At 34.4% G+C, this 11,543-nt stretch overlaps 1 protein-coding gene across 1 annotated transcript in view; it reads left to right on the plus strand.

Annotated features, from left to right (window-relative positions):
* Positions 1 to 833: 833 nt before the first annotated feature.
* Positions 834 to 11,543, plus strand: part of LOC110106647 — a gene marked incomplete in the record, with an annotated part of 17,533 nt that continues 6,823 nt past the window's right edge. Inside the window, 2 exon segments of the mRNA XM_020836598.2 lie at positions 834 to 1,081; positions 1,248 to 1,479. Coding sequence (XP_020692257.2) covers positions 869 to 1,081; positions 1,248 to 1,479 — 445 coding nt within the window.

An 11,543-nucleotide genomic window follows, 5' to 3' on the forward strand; every position in this document is an offset into this window, starting at 1 on the left:
AAAAGCATGTGTTTTCGTTGCATTTGGCATATAAATAATTTTTGAAGAATACAACCTAAATGAATGTGGGTGAAACATCACAAAAAACACATAAACTTTTGATGCAGAGTTTATAAATTCATTGTTAAAGTATTTGAGCTTGTTTGAGAACTTGATATGCATTGAAGGTGAACACAATTCTATTGTATTTTGTTTTACAATAGATTTTTCTATTGAAAAATTAAACTTAGCAAAATGTATATTGCCTCATAATATACATTGAAAAGAAATTATTAGATAAGGTGACTCTTAACCTTTTTATTTTTTTCCAATGGCTCTGTAGATAATGCGAAGTCCTTTAAATTAATCTCCATTATCATCATCTGTTTCTCATTTTTTTCTTAACATACACCAATAATTTTATTATGCAAAAACTCTAAATATTTGAGAGTTTTTATGGGTTTCTTTTTTAAAAATATAAAAAAAAGAGTGAGCTGCAACAATTTTAAAATTTTTGTAACTGAAATGTGTCAGATCATCGGGTCTTAAGAAAACCATATGTTTTAATTTAATTGGAATCCGGACATAGAAACTAGCACAGAATAATTTGCCGTCTACCACACACTAAGGCTTCGTTTGGGATGACTTTCTTCCTGCTTCTTAAATCTGCTTTCTAGTATAAAAATTAAAATTTTTTAACTAGAAAGTCTCTTTAAGAAGCAGCAAGAAAGCCGTCCCTAACGAAACCTAAATCTTGCCACAAATTTAGAGAATTGAAAGCCCTCATTTAGTTAAAAGCAAAAATCTTCCAAATACTTAAATAATGCACTCTCACTTCTAAGCTTAATATTCATTAGTGCAGTCCACTTTGGGGTTAGCTTATGCGGCTATGCGTCAATTGACCCGAATCGCAGGGTTTCGGCGTAGTGAGATCCGGCGTCTCTCCACCGCCGTATTACGTGATCTGGACGACGAGGGCCACTGGTTCTACTCGCCGGAGTGGTGGGGCGATGCTGGCGCCGAAGGACACACCGTGTTCCGATCCATTTCCGAGCATGGAAATGGTATTGTTTCTGTTACAGCCTATCCTTCTTCGAGACCGGTAAGCTCTTGCGATATGTTTCCCTTTCATGCGTAGATATTTTAAATCTATTTGTCTTTTTGACGAAAGATCCTACTGTTTTCTTATTTATTTCTTTCTAGCTTATTTGCACTGATTTACTTGCAATTTCATGGGCACTTGCTCTTGGCCTTTCATGTTTCTGCAGGCTAAAGAGGAGTGGCCAGTTGTAGAAGGATGGCTTCGGGAGAGGTATGCAAAGATTCATCCAGAGCTTAATAATCATGATGAATTTTTTAGAATACTTGGTTATCAGTGGCGTGTGCTTCGGTTTAATGATGATACTCGACAAAGTACAGTTAAAATTATGGCTGCATATAGAGAAGCAGATCCTGCGTCGTTATATGTAATGCAGCAACCTCATTGTTTGGCTGTACCATGTAAATTTCTTTACCGTATCTTCAGATCTGCATTTGCTAAAATTTATCTAAAAGAGAGCATTTTCTTTCACTACAATTTCCTTAAAAATCTCTAATATTTTCAGTTGATATAATTTATGTATAGAAGTTTTGATAAAGTTAACACTTATCTGCTAATTATTTGGTGATTTTTCTGGTGATTTCATGATTTGATTAGAACTTGTTATCTTTCGAACTTCAAGTCATAACAATGATATGGATAGCTCGATTAGGCTGGGACAATCAAGGCCTAGGGACTGACCTCCAGAATGAGAATGGAAAGAAAAGAGCAAACTAATAAACAATGGAAGAAAAGCAACGTGTTGTGTATTTAGTCTAGAAAGAGATAAATTCGCCCAGGAAATTGAGTCTACTTGGGTTGATTTATATGTGCAACGAGTAAGAAAGAGTACTTGGACAATTTGCAAGGTGCCACATTGATCTTCTAACCAATCTAGTAATTTTTGTCAACACGGGGCATTCCATTAGCGCAAGTTGTAGTAGGATATCCTTCACAATGGATCGACATTTGACTCGATTAGAACTATTCATCTATTGATCTATCGTCAAGGTATACATTTTTATCCGCTCACCTTTTATATCTTGACCACTGTTAAAGGGCATAATTATTGTCCTTAACTTTTATTTATTTATTTTTTTAATTATTGTCTTTAACTTGATCAAGATTTACTTCAAATTCTTCTTATCATTAGAATTGATGCATCTCTTCTCATTCCTTACCCACTAATACCGGACGAGGGTAGTCGTGGCTTAGAAGAGATGAGAGACGGATGGAGCACAAGCTGTAGGAATTGCAGCTCAAAACAATACCCAAGAACGGGTAACACCACATGAAGTTATCTGAATACAAAACACATGGAAACCAAACTCATCATTTATTATCTTCTCTCCCCTTTTATTACAAATGTTAGTTGTTTATATAGACAATTGTTGGCTACTTACAAGGGCACGCACTCAACTACAAAAAATAATAGAGAGGAGGTGAGTTTGATTGGCTAAATAGGTCCGGATAGATCCACCCGGTGTCAACCACACACTTTATTTGAAAAGCAAGAGTCACATAGAGAAATTGACTATGGGATGGAGGATACGTGACACCCATTGGTAGTAAGCTAGTGATGTAGAGCATCTCATTCATCATCGTTGTCATCCTAGAATTCAAGTTTCATATGCCTAAGATTTTTTTTTTGTTGCAACTTGCAATTATTATTTTCTTCTATATTTTTATTTGATGGACCCTTGTATTATCAGATCTCTTGAGTCTCTTAGATTTTCGGCTTTATGTTTTAAACCATGTGATTTATTATATGTCATGTCTATGTGATGTGGTCAAGGCTAGTTATTTTATGTTTTCTTTATTTTTCACTTATGTTTCTAGCTCTCTTTCTCCCGTGGTTGTTTGTTTTCCTGCTGTTAGCCCCTCGGTTTCCTGTTGGCCCCTCGATTTCCTGTTAGCCCTTCGGTTTTCCCTGCTGGCTCATTGTTTTTCGCTAGACTTAAGTTTCGCTATTGCTGGCCCTTCGGTTTCCCTGCTGGCTCGAATTCCCTGCTATCTCGAAATCCTTGCTAATGGCTGGTCTTCTTTTGCTCCTTGCTGATTCCTATAAATGATGTTTTGACTTCCCTTCATGGTGACTGTTTTGGGTGTATTTTAGTGGCTCATTGGGTGGCTCATTTAGGAGAGCATTTAATGCCTTTTCCCTCTTCCTCTCCAATATAAAGTGGCTAATTTCCTTTGTGAAAGAGAGATTTGTGATGAATTTTTGGAATGTGAAACCTGCTGGTTTTTAAATTGTGAGCTATCTTCTTATACCTTCCCTCTACTAATTCATTTTGGACTTTTATCTACTTATTCTCTCCAAGGCTTTCATTCCATCTGTGTCCTTCTTCTAAAACTATTGGAAGTTGTAAGGTGTTATTGTGTCCCGTTTTATTGATTGTTAAAATGTTGTTGTGTCATGTTTTATTGGAAGTTGTAAGTGGTGTTGTGTCCTATTTTATTGTAAGTTCTAAGGTGTTGTTATGCACTGTTTAATGTGAGTTTGAAGTGGTGTGCTATTTTGTTCTATCGGTGTTTGTTTTTGTTATTAAGAGAAGCATAATGTGGTGCCGAATGTTGGCCATTAAAAGAGAAGTATAATACTAAGTTAAGTGTGGTAGAGATGAGGATGCTCAGGTGGATGAGTGGCTTTACCCTTAGAGATAAGATACGAAATGAGCAGATACGTGAAAAGGTTGGAGTAGCTCCAGTTGAAGATAAGATTAGAGAGAGACTCAGAGAGTCACCTTAGATGGTTTGGTCACATAAAACGGCGGCCTTCTGATGACCCGGTTAGGAGAGTAGAGGTATTAGATTTGACTTATGTTAAGAAAGGTAGGGGTAGACCTAAAAAGACTTGGTTAGAAAATATTAGGAATGACCTTTCTTTATTAGATTTAAACAAGAATTTGACTTTTAATAGGACACAATGGAGAAAAAGGATTCATGTAGCCGACTCCACGTGGTGGGATAAAGGCTTGATATTGTTGTTGTTGTTGGTGTTTGTTTTTGTTATATTGAAAGAAAGTTTGTAATTTGCATTCCTAGAATCAATGTTGCTTTTAGGTTGCATCAATTTGACATCAGAGCCTTAAGTTGCATCAGTATGTGAATATATGGACATGAACATCAAGTTAACTTGGCCATTCCTTAACCTAAAGCTAGCTCAATTAGCTTGTTTTGCCCCATTTGGCAATATTTTGATCTTCATTGCATAGTTGAATTTCACATCACCAAGTTAATGATTTGCCACATCTCTTTTTAACATGCCACACCACTCTTCCATTAAGCAACCTTGTAATTGATCTATACTAAGTTCAAATCTCTGAACATCCTTGAAGGTCTTTGGAAATAAAATTTGGCTCTTCAAATTGTTCACCACCGTGATGATTTCCTTCTTCCCCATGCTTGGGCAGCACCTCCTTCTTCCATTCCCTTAGTTTGGCTTATTTTATGCTCAAGTTAATATTTATAGCCATACCTTCTCATATAATGATTCTTGATGGTTGAATGAAAAATTGTTTTCTTAGAGTATATTGCTCTCTTATGTGCTTCCCACCTTAAGTGATGGACTACTGCAATGTGCGCAGGATTCTACTGAATAAAGGAAGAAGATAATTACAATGAAGGATTATTCTTAGGTTTGATTTTAATTATCATTGACTTCACTATCAGTTGTGTTAACACTTATACAACTTTACACTATTCTCTAAGCTTGACATTCTTATTATTTTCTTAAGGTTAGGCATCTTAATGGTTAATATAGTTAGAAATAGCTCGATTAGGTTTGGACAATCAAAGCCATGGGACTACTACCGGCTGAGATTGGAAAGAATAGAACATGCTAAATGACATGGAAGAAAAGTTAAGCGTTGTGCAATAAATCAAGAAAGAGAAAAATGCTTGAGAAATTTGGCCTATTGACGTTGATTTATAAGTTTACTGAGTAAGAAAGAGTCCTTGAGTAATTTAGAAGGTGCCAAGTGGGTTTAGATCTTACGCTAACTTCTCCTTTCTTCTTGTCCCTTTGTTTGCACTTATTGAAACTCAGGCCTTAAGAGCTCAGGTTTGTAAGGGGGCTATTTGACTAGTAGGTGAAGTCAAAATAAGAACTAAGAATTGTAATTGGTGTCAAAACCTCACTTTTGTAGCCCAGGGCCTTTTATTTATTAGTGTTGGCAGAAGCATTTGGAAAGGGTTGTTACGTTATATCATGTCCATAACAACTTTGTGATCCTATAACCATTATATCTATCTTTCCCAACAATTGGCATCCATTAGCGTGAGTTTTAACAAGATATCCTTCTCAATGGATCAACATTTGAATCAGTTAGATTCATCCCTCTACTTGGCTATCATCAAGATATACATTTTATTCAGTTGCTTTATGCCTTGACCGCCATTAAAGGACATAATTATAGTCTTGAACCCGATCAAGTTTTGCTTAAAGTTATTTGTTTCATTGGAACTAATGCATCTCTTCTCATTCTTTAACCACCCAATTTACTTGAAAAGAATCACACAAAGCAATTGGTTGTTGGTGGAGAACATGTGGCACCTATTGATTGTGAGTTGGTGATGTAGGGTATTTCAATCATGAACATCATTACCCTAGAATTTAGAGTTCATATACCTTGGTCTTTTTTTTTTTGCTCTGCATTTTATTTTTTCCTATATTATCATTTTATGGACCCTCTTCTTTTCTGGTCTCTTATATTAGTTATATTTTGGTCTTCATGTTATGTTTCATATGATTTATTATGTGTCATGTGTATGTGGATGTATGAACATGAGCATTAAGCTAGCTAGCCATTTCTTACCCCCATCCTAGCTCAATTAGCCTATATTCCTCTTTTGACCACTCTTTGACCACCATCATATCTATTGACTTCCACATCATCAAGTTGGCTTGCCTGCTCATTTTTTGTTAAGCCACACCACCCTTTTCAAGGCTTGGCAACTATTAATTCTAAACCATTAAAAAGCCTTGGAATTAATTGAGCTACATTAAATGCATGCCTTGGAACTTCTTTGAAGTCCAAATTTGTCTCTTTGAATCCTTAGCCACCTTAATGATTCCCTCTTGTGCATGCATGGCCGGTCCCTCTATCTCCATTCATTTTATTAATATTTTGTTCATGCCAATACCTAGATCGGTTCCACAGGGGAAAATCCATGTCAATAAATAAGGGTGCCTCACATCTCAATTTTATGTCACTTTTGAGTTCATAGTGTTCCAAGAGGTGGCGAGGCATCCTTAATTGCATCTATTTGTTAGATGTTGGAATTTATTAATGTTTATATTTGCTCCTTTTTTTATGACTTGTGCTTTTTTATGTGTTTATTTTATCTTATTTTTATACCTTGTTTCATCCTTTGTTTTCATTTTTCGTACGCTTCTACATCTCTCTTGTGAAGGGGTGTCAGGCAATGTGTCAGAATTCCCTTGCACTCTAAGAAAGGTAGGTGTGTGTTATATATGAGACATCATGACCATTAAAATTTCCCCCATCATTTCAAGCAAGATATGTATGAGTGGTGTGTAGCGCACCTGAATGGGTAATCTTCACGTTGTTCTTGTTAATGAAGGTGTGCATGGATATTTTGAGGAGTTCCCTATATAAAGAAAAAAAAAAAAAACAAAGTACAAGGAAAATGAAGTCTGCTTTGTGTAAAAAAAAAAAAAGGCGCTTGTAGGGATTATCTAGGGTGACATGGTTGATCCATATACCTTGTGTAATGTAGATGGCATGATCACTGGTGGGAGGGGGGCGAAATTTGGAGAAGGGAGAGAGAAAGAGTTGCGACAACTGGAGGTGAATAAGAAAGGTCTGGGTGTGGAGAGGCTTTCATAGTGGAAGATGCATGAGAAATTGGGGTGAAGGTGGGAGAGGGTGGCGGGGAGGGCATTAAGAGATTTATAGTATATATTTTTCCTGTTTCTTTTTTGTTTGGTCTTTAATATGGGGGTTAGATGACTCCCATTTTCAGTGTTGTATGAGCTCCATGGGGACCATTGACAACACCCTTATATTGGAAATTTATGGGGTTAAATCGCCCCCTATTTTCATATTAAATTAAATTTTAATTTTAATTATTTTATGTATCACTATACATTATACACATTTGTGTAAACTCCCACACAATTTTCGTCGCTCTCAGTCTAAGAGACTCAATTTTTTTTTTTTTTTCAAACTTTGAATGAACTTTCATGGCATGGATATTAAGGTGAGAAATTGCCTTATACCATAAAGCTTAGGCTTCAACTTTGTTGCTTGATGGAGTCTTATTGGTTAGATATTTAACATTTGGACCAATCTAGCAGATGCACAAATCAATCTTTATCTCCTTGGCTTTCTTTATATGCTGTTGATCAATGTTTAAAATTACGTAATTAGGTATTGAGGCGTTCTTTATTCGTGAGGCGAGGCATAAGCCTCAAGGTGTTTTGAGGCGTGAGCCTCAAAATAAAAAATTACATTGAGTGCAAATAAATGTTAAAAGTAAATTTTTATATAATACCCAAATAATAAGTTAAAAGGTGGCATATTATCTTTCTATTGAACTATGAATTAACACAAAGACATTAAAAAAAAAATTGCACAAGACGTAAAGTGGCTAGTAGTGATAAATTGCATGAAATATAATTGAAATACAAATATTTCATGAGCAAAATATTATTAAATATAGAAACTGCATAAAAGTATCATATAACATTAAGTTCAACTTCAAATTCTTTCTTTCTTAGTTCCCTACTCAGCTACATTTAATTTAAGAGGGTGGTGCTATGACTTTGGGGTGCACAAAGTGTGATTGGTTCGGGGCTTTACTTTAGGATTTATAGAAGTTTTAATAAATAAATAATATATATATATATAGGGTGAGGCGTAAGCCTAACTGCCGTGAGGCGAGGCGTACCTCAAGGTGGGCCTCAACCAAGTTGAGACGCAAGCCTCATAAAAAGAACTCGAGGCTTATGCCTCGAGACGTTTTTCACTAGAATTGCGCAAAGGCAAGCCTTGTATTGCGCAATTTTAAACAATGCGGTCGATCAACTACACTATAGCGGGGTTATGTGGGCTAAATGCTTAGCTAGTAGGCTGACCGACTTACTATCTTGCTAAGGAATATAGTAGGTATTGAAGTACTCAAACCGGCTGGTCTCCTTCCTTTCCTTCGCCAAGTGCCTCAACAAACTTAGATCTTAAGCTTCATGCTATCCATTGATTTGTTTAACGACTAGTTGAGTGATTGAGGACAGAGGACCATATAGATGTGAACTCTGATTCCATCTACATATCTTATGTTAGCCAATAGTGCTTCAATTTTGGCTTAATTATTTATTGTTAGGAAAGCAATGATGATATCATGCTCGGCTCCTGAGGATAACTGCTACTTAACTCTTATAATCCATCAATAAATATAAGCCACACCTGTTCGAAGGGAAGAGAGTCAATTGGTTCAATAACCAAACTAGATGAGTTGACGATGAAGTTTGTCATAGCCTGGCCTCACCAATCGTTCTAGTTATGTGTTGATTGGAAATTCACTTAGCTCAATAACCTATTTTTGTAGTCATCTTCAGTTCTTAAGCTTAAAGAATAATAAAGGTCGGTAATGACCTAAATGGGATGAATCTGAAGAGTTCTGTGACATGGCAGCTCTACCGATAGCCCATGCGACTTGGAGTTGGAGGTAAATGATCTATTTCACATACTCATCAATAGGTTTGAGCCATTTCAGCTCAATATGCACCTACTTGAATACTGGAAGGAAGATTATGTTCATCGAGCTCTCAATGTTGATCTTAGTTAGGCCAATCTAGCTGTGAGATAAATTCCCAATGATCATTGCATCATTATAGAGTTTAACAGTGAGAGATAGGTTTTCTTTAATTGACGTGATATTGACATGTTGTGGCTGCTTTAGAGACGTAATCTAGAACTCATTAAATTGGGTGTATTTATATTATTTGAAGTGTCAGTGAAGTTGAGGTTGCAAACGTCCTGAGATGTCTCGGTTTTTCTTCTGGAGTTTGTTCTTCACCTCAGGTTGTTGTTCCTCCTTGGCGAATGCTTCTTTGATCTTTAGGGTAGCTCATGTATGATCTCCTAAGCAAAATTAATAAATAGTCAATATGGAATTTTTGATCAAATTAAGCTCTCCATCAAATATTAATTTGTATAAATACAATTTAAAGAATTAAAGGTATGAAAATTAACGTTAACGTTATTGTTTGTGGATGTCATCTCAACCTATAATAGTTTTTCATCTTTAGTCTTTCAAATAGGGTCTCCTGGATTTAAAAAAATATCTATTCTATATTTAATGTGGATTCATGTCTCCCTGTGAGTGATAATATAACAAAAAATTGAGTCATATAATACATATTAATTATAAAAAATACTCATACATTCTTTTTTTTTTATCCGTAATAAATAAATCCCATAATCCCCATACAATTCCGACAAAATATTGAAATGAGTGGCGATACTAAAATCAGACAAATCAAAATGGTCAAGTGGAAATTAATTGGTATACATCAAATTAACATAAAAGCCTCCCGCCTTTTTCTTATTGATAATAAAAATGGTACTGTTATTTTTAAAGTTAAATCGCAAATAAATTACTCTGTAACAAGTAGCACAACAATAGCAACGGACCTAAGAGATGCTAACTCGAAATTTGATTCCTGAAAGTATCTAGTTCTCAAACATAAAATATGCAATAAAGAATAAATACTTGAATGATAAATGAGCTAAATAGTTTTGAAATTATACCTTTAATTCCTACCCTAAATATATTTCCTAAATAGGAGTGTAGATAAATATTACTTAATAAATAAAGTCAAATATATCTGAACAATAAAACCTTTATTTATAATCTGGAAATAAATGAGATTTTATTAAAAATTATATCAATATTAGCCTAGAATTTATCCATTCAATACTGAATAACGTGCTACATTCAACCAAAATCCCAAGTAAAGACTAGTTTTGCCGTGGCCATGGATGCCGTCCCACTGACAAACCGGTTGAACCTCTGTATCAAGCGATTCCGGAACAATATGCTATGTAGAATCGTTTTTTAGAATAAAATCACAGATATCCGGCCAAGCGTCATTTAAGAAGGATTGGTTCAAACGAAATAAATATTTTGATAACAGATTATCTAATCATGGTTTTGCTGTTTTAAATAAAATTGCAACAGCGAACACTCGAATATCTATCAAACTCAAAATTTTCTAATTAATCAAGCGAAGATTGGTAATGTGTACAAGTTACACAATTATGTAATGCCTAGCTGTCTTTTAGATAGAACTATTCGTAAGAAACCGAAACTAGGTCAGTGCGTGATCTAAATGTATATATTAATCAAACGAAACAAAGTAATAAGAGTAACTTTTACTGTAAAAAGAAATTAATGCTTGAAATAAAAATCTAGCCATGTTAACAAAAATTGCTTCAAGATCAGGAAGCTGATTAAAGAGAGAGTTATAAGGAGAATGCACAATTTAAGCGAAATAAGATAATAATAATATGATCAATCTTATACATCAATTTAATAAAATTTATGAGACTAGCCAAGAAAATAAGGAGAGTCAATGTATCTATTACAAACTTCCCAGAAATCCAATAATGTACAATCAAATGAATTGACGCACTAAAAACAATTCTATGAATAATGCTAATAATATGGCCGTATTATATATGCATGATATAATTTGCTGCTAAATAAATATCAAAATTAGTACACATTATGATTTAGATAAATGATAACCAATGAGTTATAGCGTGACATTATAAAAACCACAATAGAATATATCCTTTATAAATGCTTACTTCTTATATTCAATAGAATAGACAGTTCTTAATAAGTAAATAAATTAATCACAAAATGAAACAATACCTTGCTTATAATAATTTAAATGTATCAAATGAATAACACTAAAAGAATAATCATATTACGGTACGACAAAACCTAAAAAAAAGTGAAAATAGTTAAATAATTCCTAATTGATAAAACATATAATTATGATTTACAATACATTTCATATAATAAACAAATAGAAGTCTATAAGTATCCTCTTCATTTTCAAACCTAATAATTAAGAGTTGCCTAACATAACTCCAAAAAAATTTCGAGATCCTATATTTACAAATCTATATCTATATATCAACACAAGTAACTTAAAGTGAATATTCTGGACTCTAACCTCCATAAAAAATAACTGTTATTCTTATATTAATACGTTTGTTTTAAAGAATCAAGTTCATTCCAAAACTCTATTAATGCAGCATTCATGATCAATCAATTGACAAAATAACAATAACATCTCAGTGAGTTAAAGTACAGATGTTGAGTAGGCGCAAGTGTACCCCACATTTTTGCCTTAGGGACAAGAATTTCATAAACAAGCTTACCTTAAATATCGATCAGGTTCCGGGACTTGGGTGAAAGAGCTTGACCGTTGTATCATTAAATA

This window comes from Dendrobium catenatum, unplaced genomic scaffold, assembly GCF_001605985.2.
Source record: "Dendrobium catenatum unplaced genomic scaffold, ASM160598v2 fragScaff_scaffold_998, whole genome shotgun sequence".
In the NCBI taxonomy this organism is placed as follows: domain Eukaryota; kingdom Viridiplantae; phylum Streptophyta; class Magnoliopsida; order Asparagales; family Orchidaceae; genus Dendrobium; species Dendrobium catenatum.